At 41.5% G+C, this 20502-nt stretch overlaps 1 protein-coding gene across 1 annotated transcript in view; it reads right to left on the bottom strand.

Annotated features, from left to right (window-relative positions):
* The window catches only part of UXS1 (UDP-glucuronate decarboxylase 1), a 61405-nt gene extending 41453 nt beyond the window's left edge, over window positions 1-19952 (bottom strand). Inside the window, exons 1-4 of the mRNA XM_057422231.1 lie at window positions 19801-19952; window positions 5841-5868; window positions 3035-3083; window positions 1532-1575 (exon numbers count right to left, since the gene is read on the bottom strand). Coding sequence (XP_057278214.1) covers window positions 1532-1575; window positions 3035-3083; window positions 5841-5868; window positions 19801-19897 — 218 coding nt within the window. The 5' untranslated portion in view covers window positions 19898-19952. The remainder of the gene's footprint in view (window positions 1-1531; window positions 1576-3034; window positions 3084-5840; window positions 5869-19800) is intronic.
* Window positions 19953-20502: the final 550 nt, after the last annotated feature.

The raw sequence follows: 20502 nt of genomic DNA, 5'->3' as shown, positions 1-20502 counted from the left end.
TTGTCTGGGACATCAACAGTGCCACCTGTGAAAGCGTCACTGTTAAAAGCAAGTGTCCTTGCCAGTATGGAAAATTCCCACCCCTATTCCAGAACTTATTCTGTAATGAAAAGCACTTGCCCATGAGGACACTCAGATGGGAGAACTGATGGAAAGGTAACCAAGCTGAGAAGGGAGGAAAACCAAAGAGAATGAAATGTCTGGTTTTCCCAGCTAGCTTACTATCAGCACTCACATGATTCTTCTGGCATAAAAGTGAGGAAAACATGTTGCAGGGAAGACACAAGCAGCCAGGGAGAAATGGAACAGGCTTGGATTTTTATTTTTAAGCAACTACGTCAATTTAAGGTGCTTGTGGAACTACAGTAGATATTCAGTATCTGCAGCTCATCAAAAGGTTGTCTGCTTTTCCTCAATTGCATCATCTAGTTTAATCCACAGTAACATGTTCACTCACAAATACTGAGAGGAGCAAGTCAGTCAGGCTCATCCAAAACACATGCACAAAGATTCACAAGCAAATCTGTACATTAGCTGAACTACGGTAACTGATGAAAAGGGTGGTGTCCTAGGTTCAGCAGTAGCAGTCATTTTTCTCCTTCTTGGTAGCTGGTGCAGTGCAGCGTTCTGACTTTCGGCCTGGGAACAGAGCTGATAACAAGGATGTTTTGGTTTGGCCAAGGACTTTGTGAGCCTCATGCTCTGCCAGGGAGGAGGGGAAGCCGGGATGAAGGAGAGACAGGACACCTGACCCAAGGTAGCCAAAGAGGTATTCCATACCACAGCATGTCATGCCCAGGGTGGGGGGTAACTGGGAGTGCCCCGGAAGGGCTGGGGGACTGCAGGGTTGGAGGAGGTATGGGTCAGAGCTTGGTCAGGCTGGGGGGGGCGAGTTATCGGTCGGCTGGTGCTGAGGTGTTGTAGTCTCTTCCCTTGTTATTTCCTTTATCATTGTTATCATTGGTGGTAGCAGTAGTGGTTTGTGTTATACCTTAGTTACTGAACTGTTCTTATCTCAACCTGTGGGAGTTGCATTCTTTTCGATTCTCCTCTCCGTCCCTCCAGGAGTAGGGGGAGGGAAAGAAGGGGGGGGGGGGGGAGTGAGCAAGCGAACGAGTTGCCTGACTGGATTTAAACCATGACAGGTGGGAAATGTGGGAAAATGTATTTTCAGTCTTGAAGTTGAAACCAATATATTTTAGCACACACCTGTGCTGGACTTAGTAAACCATGGTCTGTTCCAACTAATCTGATCACCAGCTTGAACTCAAACTGGCAAATTCCTCCAAGTGATTTGAACTTCACAAAAATCCAGCACTCCTGGTTTACTTTAGAAGGATTAATCAACCTAAACACCTTAATGGGTTAATGTTTTACAGCATCCAAGGTCCCATCCTCACCTAGATATGATAAAAATTCAAGGGTACTGAGGGTATACACAAAACATTTCTCAAACTTACAACTACAGAATTGAACACCACAGAGCAGAGACTGTGCTTTTCAACTGTTTCCCAAATTTAGCAAGACATACCTTTTTTCTAGGTCTTTGATTTTCTCCCTTAGAGGTGCAACAGCCTGAAATAAAGGAATAACTTTTAATCTCTGACGAATAGAACTAGATTCTTATCACAAAACATGCATGTAGGAAGTTATTTTAGAGCAAAAATCATGGTAAATAGTCTCCTGTGAAAAGTTTCATTGAAGATACTCCAAGAAACTTGCATCTTAAAGCATATTTTATGTCAAAAAATCCTTGAACCTTTTTCATCAAAAACCATATCACCCATTACAATGGGAAATCCCTTACCACTGAAAATACTTCAAGGCTGAGTACCACAGCCTTGGTGATAAGAATACCCAATCTTATAATTTCTATTTGGCAAAGTGAAGTCACAAGTGACTTGTCTGAGGTTGTCAAAGGCAATCTATATTGAGCAACATCACAATAGGACAATCAGTAAAACCTATTTAAAGTAGAAACACATACCTAAGACTACACAGAGGCATTGGCTCCAGTGCAAAGGCTACAATTCCCTCAGAACATGGTATGTAAATTTAAAGAAACATGTTAAAAAATCCAAGATACGTTTTACATCATAATTTGAGGGTATTTATTAAGCTTTTTAAAAATAATGAAAGTTTTGTTAGAAAACATAATTCACCTACCAAGACTTCTGTTTGCATTTTCACTGTTTTGAAGGAGAGAATCACTGAAGTCTGCATCAGTTTCAGGTACTTTATCAGAGGACCCAAATTTCTAACAGTTGTGCCAGATTTCAGCAAGTCCCTGAACTCGTTTTTATAGTTCACTAAAACTCTGTCACCATATACAATCATAGTTACCACTTGAAATTGTATGGACCGCAAAGACTTTTGTATCATTAAATTATTAGTTTTACTGTTATTAGACTGGAAGTCTAAAAACACTTGGAGAAAGATCTGTTGTACACATTCTTGATATTTCACAAACTGAGGCTGAAATGGAAATTCAGAGGTATGGGTACAGAAGTACAGTACCACCAGTGTGTTCAATACATATCTACTTCAGAAATTGCGGTACTTGTGCTTAAAGCATTCTACTGCACACCATCCTGGATCACAGACACCACTACCTTTGTTTATTAGTTAAGAACAAAGCATTTTTGGAAGGGTTTGAATTTCTACTAAACATACATACATTTAACATTTTGTAAGGGTGATGGGGGAAGAACCTGTGTATCTCCTTCATTCTGTAACAAAAAGCAGTTCTCAGGATAACTCTGCCATAACCTCTGCAGCAAATGAGATGGTAGAGCTATTACTTTCAAGAAAGATTTAGAGGGGAAAAGATAAAACAAGAAAATCACCTTACAGATCTATGTTAGACTCCACCTTTTGTGAAGGACAGTTCAAAAACTTGTGACCAGGCACAAATCCGGTGCTTTGAATGGTTTTAGTAGAATTGAGAATAATAAAATAGGAGTAAATTTTTTATTAAACATAAGTGAAATGGGGTCCTCAAAACAAGACAGACTGCAACTATTAGCAAACTAACCTCCTCTATTTTACTTTCCACCTTTTGATCCCCGTTTTCTTGAAGAGACCTGTTGGCAAGAAAAGAAAAAACATAATCCACACCTAAGCAACAGCTGTTCCACTGCACTTGCATCATGCTTTTCCTGCTAAAACACTGTCTTCCAAGCATCCCCAGCTGATGTTATTTCAAAGACATACAGAGCAAATGAAAGCAGATGTCCCAGTTTCCACTGAAATCAACTGGTCTTGTCACCGAATTTGGCAGAAGCTGAACAAAAGCCACAGGAAAGAGTAATAAAATTGACATTCATTTAACAGAGAAAATTAACTGCAGAAAATTGTCTAATCACTGCACTAAAGTACAGTCAGCAGAAATGTTTTTGAGTGCAGCTTTACTATGCAAATGCCTAAGATGCCTCTTTGAGGGTCTCTGTTTACTGTATGCTACAAGTATGCTAACAAAACATTTTCCCTTAATGCCACAACTGTACCTGTAGTATCCATCAAAAAGAGAGAAAGGCATATGTAGTAGCTAGCTTTGAATTTGAACTTTTCCAAACCCAAGGAAAAAAACAGAAAAAAAAACCAAACCCAAACCAAAACCTAAAACTTGTCCTAAGTGACCATGTGATGGGCAATACTATCTTCTCACACAAATGTTACTCATTTGAAATGAAGCAAAGGATGAAGGTGAAAATATAGCACTGTCTCAAGAAGGTGGTGTTTTGCACAAATCTTGGTCTTACTTATCACTTAATTGTGTAAATTACCTCTATTAGTTCTGTTCATTTTTTAACTTCTAAAAGTGCAGAATATATATACTTTTAAATTTTATCTCTTACATCTAATCTACACAATTTTCCTTCAATTTGCCTTTTTTTTTTTTATAAAACTCCTGAAAGGGGAATTATTTCTCTTACAGAAGTAAGTTTTTGCATACTAGAGGATTCAATGGTATCCAACATAAAATGGAGCTTGTTCAAATAAAACAGAGCTCCTTTACTTGGGATCTAAAGTCATTACACCTAGGGAAACAGAAGATCCTTTGTTCAGCAGATATATATATATATGTCATACTAGTAGAAGTTAGAGCAATGATTCCCTTCATATTCCTCTGTAAAGCTCTCTTACTAAAAAGTCAGTTCAGTCTACTACTGGGACAAAAACCTTATTGAACAGATTCACCTTGTATCAGTAGAGTGCAGTAAATTCCTACACTAAAACATACAGATCCTGAACTATCTCTTCAAAACAAATTGTAATTGATTGTAACAGTGGCAAACAAAACCCCTCCAGTTTATACAGTATACTACAAGGAAACAATATGAAATAATTCATGTGAATTTTGAAAAGGTTTTCCCAAGTAACAGAACTTTACAAGAAGCTACTTGAACAATCTGTGGAATACATAGACTTTCCTCTCTGTTAAATGAGCAAAGAATTTGGAAAACCCCTCAGAATATTAAAAAGTCTCCTCAGAAATGGTTCCTACTATTGTTTATTCACAAATCTGGGGAACTTAAGAACTGGCACTCTGCAGTCTAGTTTCTCATAAGCTCTTTCTTCCTCCTAACAATCTTAATGGCTTGCAACATCAGACTTTCAGAAACAGTTTTCCCTCTTGATAGCTCTATACAGAGCATCTCAAACAAGACATCAGATACAGCTAATGGCAGGTTTTGGAAGGACAGCTTATGAGGGAATGAACACGCTGCCCAAACTCATCTCCGAGTTTCTCATCCTTCCTTTGGATGTGCTCAGCTGCTCACATAACAGATGTTAAGCTGCTATAGCTTGCTGGTCACAGTAACACAATCTAAATGATACCTCCATCTGCAAGCTGCGGCAGCTCAACAGCTGTTTACCTAACAGCTGAACACACTCTGTAGCAAGGATGGGAAACTCCAAGAGGACTAAAGTGGTCAGCCTTGGACAAGAATAGATTCCAGGGTAAGCGGTCCTGGATGAATCAGAACTCACAGAAGACGCATTATTTTTCTTACTTTGCTTCAAACTTTCTTTACTCTATGCTGCTAAGCATGACAACACATTAGCAAAACCCTTTACCAGCAAAACAGCATCATGAAATATTTTGTCCTCTATGCACAAAGACTCCGTTGTAGGGAACAGACTGTCCCAGTTTTCACTTTCTTTTTAGTTGTGCCTTCCTGACGAATTTTCCCACAGGACAAACACTCACATGCAAAAAGAAATGCTGTGAAAATCTGCATGGTTTGCATGCATATGTTATGCCCTTCTATTTCTAAAGGCAAAATTCTAGGGGACATTTCAGAATATTTTTGCTTTTTGGCAGTTAAACTATCAGATTCTTTCCCAATTAATTGTGGAGGAGGAAAAACCCTCAAAACCGCATTTCTAAATCTAGATACAGAAACACAGTTATGACAAGCAGCGGAGAATCTGCTGCTGTTTAGTATTTAAGCCTGTATTGTCACTGAGACATGGCCAGATCTGTACTGAGGAAAAGCAGAATCCAAACCTATGTGGCCCAGCTATGCCAACCACCTTGTCTGAAAAATCAAAAGATCAGAAGATGAATTTGTGTAAAGAAGGGCAGATGCTGAAGTGCAAGTAAGATCCTGGTCAATATTTGCAGCAGATATACAAGCCCTTTTTGAGACTGAACACCTTATATTTTAAAAATGGTATCAGCTGCTTAGCAACCATCCAAACAACACTGTGAGCTGATGTTCTGTTTTCCCTATTTGATATACAGCGATACGTATTGATGGGAAAGGTAAGTTAGTTGTTCGAGTTTTTTTTTTTCAGACAAGGAAATACAATACAAAAGTGATATACATTACCTCATATTGACAAAGTTTCCCCATACAGCTGGAAATAAGAAGAGAAAGAACATTAGAATATCATAAAACAGTACATGAGGTCGTTTTTTTCTATCATCATTAGAAGGAATTTAAAACAATATTAAGCATGCTAATCACAAATTATCTAAGCAAGTTAGATATCTATGTACAGACACGAAGTGACTAGAACACAGTTTAAGAGTATAGGAGGAATTCTGATGAAATTATATGAGATTATAAAATCGCAGGAACATACAATAATTAAATAAAAAAAAACTAGAATATTCTAGTACACACCTGGAATTATCTGACCACAGTAAAACAGCAGATACACTTCTCTGATCATTACCCCCACAGTATATTACATACACAAAACACACAAGACTTCTCTGAAATATAGTTTGCCATTGCACACAGATTAAACAAAACAGAACTTTGAACTTGTTTATTAGGGCTATTGAAAAAAAAAACAAACACCCAAAACCACCCAAAAACTGGTAAGAGCAAGAAGAGTCCCATAGACCTGAACTACACAAGCTGGAAACTACAGACTGACAGCAGTAAACAACTGTATGCTACAGGAAATAGCTGAACCAGTCTCAAGAGGTGCCACAAGAGTCCTGCACAAAAAGTAGCAAAGGTTTGTGTGCATATGCATTTTCTCTCTAAATATGTATTGTGATGCAGACACAAAAGGTACCTAAGCAATATAACCAAATGCCTCACTAAGTAAGACAAGCTCACTTACTAAACTGCTTGCATAGGAAAAGAATGTTAAGGAAGACAAACTGCAGTATAAAATTTTAAGCAGCAAACACGTATCATTGGTTTATGTGTGTTTATGAAAAAATTTCATCTGCCCAATTCTGGATACTTATAAGATTCATGTAGACACTTTGAAGATTCAGCTGAACGGGGTGCTAGAACATCTAGTCTAGGTCATACTTTGCCTGAAATGTTGGAACAGATGATCCTTGAGGTCCCTTCCAATCTGGTATTCTCTGACTCTATAATTTATTTTCTACTAGAAAAAAAAAAAAAACTTTTGAAACTGGTCAGGAGTTAAGTGATTACACAGACCATTAGAACACTGATTTTCCTTTTAACTTTCAACTAGGACACAGAACATGGTTTAAAATGCAAAAATAAGACAAACAAGCTACACTACAGACTTGGCAACTTCAGACTGTGAAGATGAACAAGGTTAATATGGAACAGTTGCATAAGGGACTCTGCAACAGTAACTGATAAAGGAAATATACCCCAAATATCTCCAGAAAAATCATTCTGTAATTGCTTTTTAAGAGATAAGACCCAACCTAAGGATCCAAAGTACTCCGAGTCTTAAGGAGGATGAGTAGCTTATACGCAGTACTAACATACATATAGAAAAATTCTGAAGTGTTCTCAGTTTTGGTAAGCTGTGCTTCAGGTCTCAAGTAGCAGCTAATGAAACATTGTGCCTAGATTTAGGCTTTGCACATACCCTTTCATGATTATTATTGATCTCAAGCAGACAGATGAGGTGTTGCAGAAACAAGAGAACAAAAAAATGCTGCTACAGCCACTGGCACCTCCCAGGCAAGACAAGAAAGGAAACATATCCAGGGAAGACAAGCGATGATGCAGTAATGCAGTCACTGCCCCACTCTTTAGGGGATGGCAAAGCTACTGAACTGTCTTTAACTACTGAGTTATTCAAAGAGTAACTTAAATGAACCCTTGACAGACTATTAAACAAACTGTGGAGGGCACTGTGGTATTTGTGGGTGTACTATAAAACTTCTGTGATCTTCCGGGACAAGATAAGGAGGTTTTATATTAGAACGGATGATAAATAAAATCCAACTGAATTTAAAGAACACTGTGGATTTTATGTTAAATAGATAAATTCTTTAGGAAGAAAGGATACAGAGTTGAGCACTGAACTGAATTCAAGTTATTTACCCTCTGGGTAGGATACTAGAATTATTTCTGATAACATTAATGGAAATAATTTTTATTTTTTTTTCCAGGCAATGATGACCATCTGGCAACTACAGGTACAGAATTCTTAAGTTAAACATTACTCAGCTATCCTTAAAATCAGTTATTTTTCAGGGCTGCAGAAACCCCTACAAAGAGCAGTGTATTGGTTACACGGTGGCAGGAAACATCTGGGCTTAGGTGGTGAAACAGGAATTGATGAAAAATGTGCTGCCAGCTGCACCACATATACCACCCTGACAGTTTTGTTGCAGAGACAGTGCAGCTACATTGCATACAAGAAACTGGCTTCCTAAGGAAACCATGTTAATTGTGTGTGCCTAGCGTTCACAGCAGAGAAGGGGAGGTAAGAAAGGCATCTGTGTACTTCCAGAAACACTGTGCTTGATATTCCAGTTCTACAGGAGTAAATGACCTTCCATTAAGCTTCCAGGAAGCATCTTTTTGTACCATTGCAAAAAAAGAATGAAACTGCAAAATGAAGTACATAGGAAATACCACATGGAGGAATCTGAAGAACCCCAAAGTATCTCTCACATCCAGAGATGCTGCAGAAACTCTCTTGAACATACTGCCCTCACAAAGGATTCTGAACGCATAACGCTAAGGAGGATCTTACTTTGTGTTCACATACAGCTTATGTCAAGGTTGAAGGGATGAGGCAAAGTTTTGCACCTTGCCCTAAGGCAAGGTGTAATTAAGTTTTTGTTGGTTTGCTTTGTGTTTTTTTTCCCCTAAACGCACATCACAATTGTTTATATAATGGGCTTACACAGCTGCAGAACCAGCAGTACAATGACTCTATGGCTTAAAGAGGATTTCCTTCATTTGTCACTTCCTTGCCCTAAAGGTTATGCCAAGGCCACTGTGACATTTCAGCCAGCATGATGAAAACACATTAAAGCAAGTGGGCCCAAACCCACAAGCAGAATGATGAGAATTACAAGCCTAAATCCGACCTGAAAACCCTCACAGGCACCAAGTTCGGCACCAAAAGCTGCAGACGTGAATGGTTAAATAAAGCTTCCATATCAGCGAGGTCAATGATCAGGCACTACACATAAACCCAGGTTTTAAAAGCATCAGACTCTTCATAAATCCAGTTTGAGCAAATACTGAGCACCTCACTGCAAAAGCCAGTCTCAAACAAAACAAACAAACAAAAAAAATACAATTAAAAAAAAAAATCCAACTCTAAGGCCAAATCTTGTAAGCAAAAGGTATTCATCCAGGATTAACAGCTCTATGCCAATTCTCAAACAGTAGAGATTTAACATCCTCATCTTCCATGGCCACACACAGTACATAGTCCACGAAGAACTTTCTATTCATTCAACTAGAGAGCATTCCTGGGCAGAGCATCTTCCTGCCATCTACTGCAAGGGAATAATCGATGATTTACTGGGACCAGAGAGGCAGAAGCATGACCTGTAACCAAACAATTAAGATACTCACCTAACAAGAGAGAAGAAACAGAGGTTCTCTTTATTCTCTCAAAGACTATTTGCAAACCTTACCCAATGACTGATTAAGGCAGTGGTAAGTTGCCATTAGATAAGATATCAGAATTATCTGGGTTGTTTTAAGACACATGAAAGCCTGGTTTAATGACCTGTAAGAAAAGGTATAGTCCTATTTTGACTCTATGTTCTGGGTTGGGTTTTTTCCCTCTGCATCCCTTCCATAAAATAATGGGAGCAATCATTTTTATTGCCGCATTTTTGCAAGGATTAATTTCAAGTACAGTGAAGATACAGAGACATTAATCACTCCCACAGATGTTACACTTTAAAGTGACAGCTTCCAGAGAAGAATGACATGCCTTGGATGAAGCGATAAAGAGCTGTACTTTTAGAAGAGGAGATTTATTTCTTAAAGCCTTAATCAAAGTATTGTTATTAAAGAGGTGTTTACATTTTGCCAACTAACATTAATCACCCATGGTTTTCAGAAAACCCCAATCCTCTTTTTTGTTTGGTTTGTTGCTTGTTTTCTTTCCCCTCCAGCCTCTGAGAGATAAAGCTGTAACTATTTGGCAAGCACAACCCTACAGCAGAATTGCTGAAGACTTCCCAGACTTCTCAGAACAATCTTAAACAAGAGCCGGTCAGTCACAGCCAGGTGATGAATGGATTTCTTTCTAATGAATACATTTCTATTCCTAGAAACAGAAAGGTCTGTTCAGTTTTTCTCGAGAAGACCCTTTCTGAGATCATGCTGGATGCAGAGCAGTACAGTGATAGGCTGTTTTCAGGAAAGGAATATCCCAAGAGTTATCCTTTGGACACAAGTCAACCCTGCCTACATGAAGTCTAAAAAAAGAACCCAAACACTGACCCCCATCTGTTAAGTCATACTCAAAAAGGGAACAACAGAAATCCCAAGCAGTTTGCTGTTGAGGATGCACTATTAAATGGACACTTCCCCATCTATCATAGCCAGACCTTTAGCTCTGACCAGCTGCACTTAATTGCAGGCAAGGGTTATTCTTCTTCAGAATATAAGGACAAGATGTATGCTTTTACCTGGATGTCTTTTGAGTCTGTAATCTGCAATAATACTTACTGCAGAGTTTTCAATAAAACACAGATTACTACTCTGAGAACCTTGCATGGTCTAATTAAGTAATCCACAACGGGCTGGGGAACCAGAAAAATAACACTATTGCAATCTGTAGAGGAAAAAAAAAAAAAGAGAATCTCAAAGGATAAGTCTTTTTCTCTAGGTCTCTTTAAATGACATTAAGATAAAGTCACAGACTTTATGGCAGCGACAGTAATAAACAGTCATGATCTGAAATTATTAGTGACAATATTAGTTTCATCATCACATACATTTTAAAACAGATGTTTTAAAAAGAGAGCTCATGATGCCCACTGAAATACAACTGTACCAAAAATCAATGCAATCTCTTTTAAACTAATTTTCTTTCCCAATGGCTTTGTTGTTTGCATTTTCAAGACAGTCAGTTAAAGAAATTTTTATACAAACTTTTATCTAAGTAGATATAGCTGAAAACACAGGATTTTTTCCTTGTATCACCCTCCTTACTCTGCTGATCATAAGAGTAAAAAGAATACAAAATGATACTCATTTCAAACAGAGCTTACTATCAACAGAAACAGCATGAACTGAAATGCAGCTGTAACCTGAATTTCTAGAGCAAAATTGTAAGCTCTGAATGTCCAAAGTGAATTGCTTCAGCCAAACTTCCTATTTCAGAGGGATGCAGTATCATTCAAAACAGGGCTTTTTCCTTAAATCTGACTCTCCACTGTCACTCAGCAGCTTCAATCTCCTCGTAGAAATAAGCTTCCAGAGGAAAACTTGACAAAAGAAAAGTAGGCGAAGGGAACTCAGAACGTTTATTACTACAGATGCATTAAATTCTTAATTTGATTTGCAGATCTCAATCAGATCTGTAATTAATGTAAAGAAAAAAAACAGTTTTCTTTAAGAAGCTATTATTTCCCAAACAACATCCTTGTTGCTGAGCTGGCTGCATGAAAAGAGTTGCAGTCAGTGGTTCAATGTCCAAAGGCATATCAGTCATAAGGGGCATCCCTCAGGAGTCTGTACCATGACTGGTACTGTTCAGTATCTTTATTAATGACCCAGTGGGATTAAGTACACCCTCAGCAAATTTGCAGATGATACTGAGCTGAGTGGGCAAATATGAACCTCATGAAGTTCAACAAGGCCAAGTACAAGATTCTGTACCTGCATCAGGAGGGCAATCATATCAGTACAGACTAGGTTACAAATGGACTGAGGGCACCCTGCAGAGAAGGACCTGAAGATACCGGTGGAGGAAAAATTAAACACGAAGTGGCAATGTGAGTTTACAGCCTAGAAAGCCAACCACAGCCTGGGCTGCATCAACAGAAGCATGGCCACCTGACCAAGGGAGGCGATTCTGCCACTCCACTCTTGTGAGACCCTACCTGCAGTACTGTCTTCAGCTCTGAGGAACCCAGTACAAGAACATGGACCTGTTGGAGTGGGTCCAAAGGGAGGCCACAAAGATGGTTGGATGGCTGGATCATCTCTGCTATGGAGACAGGCTGAGAGAGTTGGGGTTGTTCAGCCTGGAGAAGACAAGGCTCTGAGGAGACTTACTGGAGCCTTTCAGTACTTAAAGGGGATTTATAAGAACAAGAAAGAGAAACTTTTTACCACAGCCTGTAGGGATAGCACAAAGAGTAACAATGTTGGAAGACAGCAGACTTAAATTATACACAAGAAAGCAATTCTTTACTATGAGGGTGGTGAGACATGGCACAGGTTGCCCAGAGAAGTTGTGGATGCCCCATCCCTGGGAGTGTTCAAGGAGCAACCTCATCTAGTGAAAGATGTCCCTGTCCACAGCAGGGCACTGGAACTAGATGATCATTAAAGGTCCCTTACAATCCAATCCATTCTATGACTTGGCCAATGCATTTCAAACTGCATTTTGTAGTCTAGATTCCATAATAATAAAAAAAAACCAACTGTATCCTATCTGTACTTCCAGTAATTTGTTAATTTGCTTTAGAAAATTATTATACTGATGACAGCATGTTGCAATATTAATGGAAATAAAAACATACAACTACTAATCATGACTTTACATTACAGACTGTCACCTTCCTGGGTGAAGCTTATGATTATGCCTTTGGGAAATGTACAATAATTTGAATATTAAAAAAAATCTACTCCTTTGCTATGTCTATATAGATTTCTGTATGGCAAGCAGTTCTTCCTGTTGTATTTCCTGAACTGATGTCTTCAAAAGTAAAGTTCCTGCTCCAAATCAAAAACAACAGATAAGAACTGTAGCTTTTCCTACATGGAAAGTACCCTAGATACAAGGATACATGGCTTTCTGAAGGTGAAGATGCTCTCTCCAACTTGGAGAACATCACTCTATGTCAAGCCCTCAGCTAGTCATCACCTAGCAAAGCAGAAGCAGTATAGTTACCAGGATGCTTTTGTACCTTCTCTGAAGAAGGAACACTTAAGCTTTGGCAAACTGATACACTCCTACAGCTGTGAGATATAACATTATGCAAATTTTCTTTCTTTACAAGAGTTAATGGACCTTCATACTGGATGGGAAGCTAATCATGAATACTTACTCTAAAATTTCAGACAACATCATCACTTCATGACTGAACTCTGTTCTTCGTTTCCCAAATGGCGAATTTTTTCCAAATCTACTGTGAAGTACTTTTTCCAGTTCTCTGTTCAGTGTTTCTACTCCTTCACATCTCGTATCTTTAGCACATCATCCTTTACCACTACTCATCCATTTTTTCTCGATTCATCATATTTTGCCACATATAAGTAATGCACTCCAATTGTTAATTACTACAAACAAAACAAAAAAAATCCAGTATTTACAACACAAAAAAAAAACAAAAACAGAATGCAATCCACTCCTCTCTCCCCAGGATACACAAATGATAAGTTGAAAACCACCAGCTGCAACTAAACTCTACTTCGGCAGAGTTAGTTGAACTCTTTTTTTACAGAAAAGCAACAAAAATAGAAATGATGGAGAAGCATTTCCCACTTTGTAAAAACAGAGGGGAAAGAAGATGAAAGCTCTGAGTCTTTTTGTGCTTGAGTAGAATGATGACAGCATCAGCTCCTGCACATGCAGCAGAGAATACAAATACTAAGTGGATATAAAATATTAAAGACAAATACCAAAGACAAATATTAAATGGAGATAAGCTGGGAACTGTAAGGGTGGAAATGGCTAGCAAAGCAGAGCTGAAGTCCATCTATTCCTGACAAACTTAACTGAATCCTGAACAAATTTTCATAAGCTACAAGGCTTTGGCAAGTTGGAAGTCTGACAAGCAGAGAACTGGAAGCTGTTGAAGACAGCAAACCTATCTGCATAAACCCACAGATGAAAGGCAGCTCTGCAGGACATGAAGCCAGCAAGCAAATATTTTTGGTTTGTTTGTTGTTTTTTTTTTTTGTGGAGAATTCATGGCATGTTAACACAAAAAGCAGGCAACCCTGATGTCACATCAGACCACTTCTAACTCTTCCATGGTCAGTCAATCCTTCTGTCAAGTTGGAAAAAAAAAGCGGAAGAAAGATTTCTGGTATCCTCCACAACAGTGCTGAATAACTTTCAGACAGCTAGCCTGGATCAATAGGACAGGACCAAATTTGCATTTATTTTTCTATTATGAAAAGTGAAAGTAAAAGCTTATCAGAACACAACTTTAAGTAGCATTTAGCCTTTGAGCACATGCAAGACAAGCAACATGCAAGGGGCTGGTAAGATTCAAACTGAAAAGCTTACTCACACCTACACATACTGAGAAGAACACATTACACTGTTCCTGCCTGATGGAAATTTGACACAAAAAAATGGCTAACCTTGTAAAACAAAGGATAAAAGCCATGGAAACCAATAATGCTGGGATAAGTCAAACCAGTACACTGCAGGAAGTATTTCCCTCACATTATTTTGACATTTTAAGTTGTTTCAGTAGCTGTGCTGCAGTTTATCATAACAAGGTACCAAGGTCTTAATCCCAGATCTCGTGACAACACCCTATTATTCCTTCTTTCTTGCCTTGGAAAAGGCACAAGACTACTGACATACTTCCAGAGAACTATGAAAAATGAGGTGATTGGTGACAGCCAGCATGGCTTCACTTAGTGCAAATCATGCCTGGCTAATTTGTCGGCCTTCTATGATGGGATTACAGAACTGAGGGATAGAGGAAGAGCAGCCGACATCATCTACCTGGATTTGTGCAAAGCATTTGACACTGTCCCACATGACACCCTTGTCTCTAAACTGGAGACACATGTACTTGATGGATAGACCTCCCAGTGGATAAAAAATTGGCTGGATGGCTGCCCAGAAAGAGTTGCAGTCAACGGCTCAATGTCAATGTGGACGCCAGTGACAAGCAGTGTCCCTAATGGGTCAGTCTTGGGACCAATCCTGTTCAAAATCTTTGTCACATGGACAGTGGGATTGAGTGCACCCTCAGCAAGTTTGCCAATGATACCAAGCTGTGTGGTTCGGTTGATACGCTGGAGGGAAGGAATGCCATCCAGAGGGACCTTGACACGCTTGTAAGGTGGGCTGATGCCAGCCTCAGGAAGTTTAACCATGCCAAGTACAAGGTCCTACACCTGCATCGGGGAAATCCCAGGCACATCTACAGGTTGGGCAGAGAAGAGATTCAGAGCAGCCCTGTGGAGAAGGACTTGGGAGTGTTGGTCAATGAGAAACTGAACATGAGCCTGCTTCAGTGTGTGCGCACAGCCCAGAAAGCCAACTGTATCCTGAGCTGCATCAAAAGGAGCGTGACCAGCAGGTCAAAGGAGGTGATCCTGCCCCTCTACTCTGCCAAGACCCCATTTGGAGTACTGCATACAGTTCTGGTGTCCTCAACATAAAAAGGACATGGTGCTGTTGGAGCAAGTCCAGAGGAGGCCACAAGGATGATCAAGGGACTGGAGTACCTCCCATACAAAGGCTGAGAAAATTGTGGCTGTTCAGCTTGGAGAAGAGAAGGCTGTGTGGAGACCTCACAGCAGCCTTCCAGTGTCTGAAGGGGGCCAACAAGGATGCTCGAGAGGGTCTCCTCATCAGGGACTGCAGTGATAGGACAAGGGGTAATGGGTTAAAACTTAAACAGGGGAAGTTCAGGTTAGATATAAGGAAGAAGTTCTTTACTGTGAGGGTAGTGAGACACTGGAACAGGTTGCCCAAACAAGTGCTAAATGTTCCATCCCTGGCAGTGTTTCAAGGCCGGGTTGGACAGGGCTTTGAGCAACCTCATCTAGTAGAAGGTGTCCCTGCCTGTGGCAGATGGGCTGGAACGAGTTGATCTTAAGGTCCTTTCCAATCAAAATCATTCAATGGTTCAATGCTGGGATCTACATACGAGCGAACAGAACTGTTCTACTTTACTAGCTCTTTATTTTCATTAAGAGCATGCAACTCCCTTGTTATACCAGGACATCAGTAGACTATTTACAGTAGCATCAAGATTAAAACAAACTATGCAGATTGATGAGCTCTGGCTTTTAAATCCCAGCTAGAAGATTTTACAGTGTTATTGCCAACTTCAATAAAGTCCTGATTCTACAATGCCTGCTGCACCAAAGCATCTCAGTATATCCATATAAAGCTGAATAAACATTTAAATCTTCAAAGGGAATGAGTTTAAGGTATCTGTTATACAAACCCACAAACAGGTGGGTTTTAAAAAAAAAACTTTCAGCCTGCATCTCTGTTACTCATACTGCAGTGACACTGATTTTTTTTAACAATATCTACTTAATTGATTGCTGTTATATGTCCACATTTCTCACTACAGACAACAAAAATCAATTAAATCTACTTCACTTGTATTTATAATCACCGCACGTTCTTAAGCTGCGGTTTCACAACGGTTTCCAGATGATGCAAGTGCAGCCCATGACTGAAAGGATTTGTTTCAATCCACCTCCACATAACCCCCACCTCCTTTTTAAAGCACTAGCACTCCTGCAGTATCTCGCTGGTGGTTAAATCAGAAAAAACACTGTGGCAGAAGACTCTGTCCCTTTAAAAAGTGCAACAAAAATTCAACCTTTGGCCAGGGCTTCCCAGTATAGGTGGCACAGTATAGCCTTGTAATGTCCACAGAAGGATATAGCAATGCAAGTGAATCAACCAAGCTCATTCCGAGAATAAAATAAAGTAGCATTCTACCACACTAGATTCAGAGCAATTCAGACAGCTTGCTAGCTGCATTATCTCTAGACTCATTGATCTGGGTGATGGGGAACAAAATCACCCCTTTCACTCAGGGCCTACAGATAAACTCTGTCACTTCAATTCTACCAGCGAACAACTGCTAAAGTTACAACTGCTTTTAACTTCCTCCTGCATAGAAATGCTCATTTTGAGTTCTATTTTTATATACACAAACTATGCATAGTACACAGTTTCAAGTGAACAATTTTTTTTTACTTAATAATTAAGTAAATATTATTATTAATAATAATACTTAAAGAAATAAGAAATATTACTTTATCTCAAACCCAGATGTAAAGTAAGGATCCTTCTTATTCCCTAAAGAAACCAGCAAATCCATAAAAAGAGTTCTAAGTATCTTTACCATGAACCTGACTGTGCACCTCATGTCAGGGTGGTACTTTAACCCAAGTCAACAAGACTCCTTAGGTGAGAGACAAGCACTGTAGACCTGCAAAGCACATGACAGCAATGTTGCCAATAGCACTCGCAGCTGACCATTTCACCACTGCACCACCTCCTCAGTTGCACCAAAACAGCTTTCTGAATGCCCACACTGTCAAATGGTTATAACCTAAATTACAACCTTAGTCCACACCAGTTCCTTTACATATCACAGAAATTTAAGTCTTTGTACATGCCGGATGCTGGTGGGAAATGGAGGATGTGAAGCAGGGATACCTAAACCAGCCTGGCCATCTAACACCACACACTGTGAAACTACCAAGAGAGTCACTCAATGAGTCTTAAGAGCGGGACAGCTGAGTGCCTTTCAACTGACTGTAAGCTCTTCCTTTAGTGTGCAGACTCTCACAGAGAGATTCTTTAGGCACATTTGTAACAAATTTGTATTCAAAGGCAGAAGCTTTTTATGAAATAAAACACTTTTTCTAAAAAGATGTTCCCTAAACATTCTCTCAGGGTTTCACAGATAATCTGACAAAATGGCACTATCAAAAAAGTCCTGTCTTCCAGTTCATAAAAAAGTAATGTACCTACCAACTATTTCATTCCCCGTAACATAATGTGCTCCAAACCCAATTCCCCCTGCACTAACACTGAATGGAAATTCATGGCAAGAAGGTGCACAGCCTAAAAACACTTAGTCACTTGGAGAGTATTTGAGATAGAAGGAATGTAAGAAGTGCCAGCACATACACCTACACCAGCAGCTCAGTTTTCTCAGACGCTGCGCTATTTTAGTCTGGCATTATCTGACTGCAACCAGAGCACAGTGATGATTCAGTAATATTGCAAGGAGTACGCTTTTAGGATAGGGGGATGGATCATAATCTCTTCCACAGAAAACAAAAACCAGTCTCTCTAGAATCTATTATATCATCAGCATCTGCTAACATACTTTATTGAAGATGCCAGAGCCATAACTAATGATTCCATTACTTTTGCCCACTAATCAAAAGCTTGCTGTGGTTTTCAATCTGACACATTAGATTTGCAAAAACCTTACTCACATCAGACACCAACCTCTTGCCTTTTCAAGCTACTTTTGGCCACATTGCTCTGCAGTCCCTCTCCTCCATTTTTTTTTCCTGAATCCCAAAGAACAACCAGGAACAATCAGTGAGAAGACTTCTATGACTTACAGTGCAAACAACAAAAATCACATGGTGCTTTTTTTTTTTTTCCTTTCTTAAGGCTTTTACTCATAAAGCTAGAAAGCAAGCACCAACTACCATACACAGAATCTAATAAATAGCCAGGTCCTAATGACCATGTCAACTGCCACTCAATTCCCATATTTCCACAGCAGCCTATTAACTTTATTTTCAAAATTAAGTATTATTTTTGGCAAAACAGCAAAATCTTTAAAAATAAGAAAATACATTAAGCTGTCCCTGCTCCAGTACACATGGAACCTGAAGTCACCTGGACAAACTGTCCTAAGAGTCAGAGCTGGCACACAACCTCAGTGATAACAGCAGTACTTAGTAATGAGGTCCTGCAAACGCAGTAAATATGGTAGTAAAGGGAATTCCTGTGTTGTGTTTGTGGGGTAGGAAACACCACCCCTTCTGCCGATTACTTCAGCTGTACCTCCCAAATGCAAAGGGAGGATCCTAAATCCAATGCACGCACCCATCACCAAAGCTAGCTCACCTATATGTGTTGTGAAGCATCAAGAGAATCACTTGTCCCTAGCTAAGCTGACAAAGCATCCAAGATCCTTCCCCATGATGTGTCATCTACATAAAATCTATCCAAGTCTAAAAATAAGCCAGGCTAACGTAAACTAAATATGAAAAAAGGTAACAGAAAAACCTGGACAAGAAAGGGAAGAGAGGTGACAGAATGGCATTATAAATCCTAGACTCCATCTGACTCATACCTAATAATTGAAGCCATAAACATCCCTGTCAGTGGTTATTCTTCACAAACACCTTCGTGCCTCTCTTCTGCCTCTTTAAGACTCCAGCTACGTGCTGAGATAATAAACAAAACAAACCCCTATTTATTTAGCCCCCAAAGGACACCGAAGGATATCTTTTTTTCTTTGCAATAACCAGACACGAGGCCTGCCCTGGAAAACTTCCTCGCCGGCTCACCTCACGCAGCTACCTGGTTACGATTAACGCGGGCTACGAGTGCTCTGGGGAGCGGCTACGGAAACGCTGACTCCTTGAGCCACGTCTCGCTCACACCGATCCCCCCGGCCTCACCGCCCGGGGCTCGGCCCGAAGGCCGGCTGCCTGCCGCAAGGCGCCGGCGGGCCCCGGTCGCCCCTGCCCGTGAGGCACAGAGGGGAAGCCGGAGGAGGCCGCCCGCAGAGCGAAAGCCACCGCTTCCCGCAACGGCCGCTGAGGGGGCAGGAGGGGGAGGCAGGTCTTCCCCTCACAAGCCATCGGGCCGGGGCAGGGGAAAGATGCCTGGCAGGGTGCCCGGCCGACCCGGCTGCCCTCCGCCACGGCCTAGCCGGCTGCTCGCCACACTCGGGAAAGTTTCAGCAGGGCGGGGAGGCGACGGGAGGAACGGAGCCGGCAGCCCGGGGCGCGGGGAGCCCTCTTCCCCGCCGGGGTCAGAGCAACCACGCTGCGGCGCCTCGCAACCGGGCAACTCAACGGGGATCCATCACAATCTCCTCCTCCTCTTCCCCGCGAGCGGCAGAGGACACGGGGAGCGGAGGGTACCCGGGCAATGGGCAATGAACGGCGGGGCCATACCCGTCCCCAGCCCCCGGTGCTCACTCACAAGCGACATAGGCGATGAAGGCGATCCCCATGAGCAGCTTCATCCTCCTGCGGTTGATGGCGGTCAACAGGCGCAGCACCGGTCCCTTGCTCACCATGCCCCGCCGCAGCGGCACGCACCGCCCGTCGGACGCGCCACCGGGCTCGCGCACGCGGGAGGCCACCCACGGCTCGGCTCCACTCGCCTCCCCCGGCCCGGGTTGCCCGGGAACAACCCGCGCAGGCGCAACAGCGCCCTCTCGTCCTCCCGCTCTCCCTCTCTTCTCCTCCTCCTCCGCCGCCTTCCCCCCCGCCGTGGATGCGGCCGACGACGCATGCGCGGGGCGATATGGGGAGTGGTGTGAGCGCCACCAGGGGGCGGTGCGCGGGGGGGGGGGGGGTGTGTGTGTGGTGGTGAGGCGTTGGGGAGGATGTGTGTGTGTATGTGTTTTGCTGGGGTTTTGGTTGGAGGCCCCTTCCCGCAGAGTGTGCCTGAGGAGCGGGGAGCGGAGCCGCTGCCGCTCCCTAACCCTGGCCTCGTCTTTCAGGGTGCTTCGGAGGGCTTGGTCACCTGTTGCCTCCCGGCGTGCTCACCACTCCCAGGGTGGTGACTTGCCGGGACCGAGACGCAGGCAGGGGCACACGCGTGGGTACAGTGTGTGTCACGGTGTCACCTTCTGTGCTCGGTATGTTGAAAGTGCCGTTTGCCACATCCTAAATGTGC

The sequence above is a fragment of the Pezoporus wallicus genome, unplaced genomic scaffold, assembly GCF_028554395.1.
Source record: "Pezoporus wallicus isolate ANWC-B61680 ecotype Strahan unplaced genomic scaffold, APGP_CSIRO_Pwel_v1 contig_5785, whole genome shotgun sequence".
NCBI classification, from domain to species: Eukaryota; Metazoa; Chordata; class Aves; order Psittaciformes; family Psittacidae; genus Pezoporus; species Pezoporus wallicus.
The sequence above is the reverse complement of the archived record's forward strand: the minus strand, read 5'-3'. Positions and strand labels throughout refer to the sequence as shown.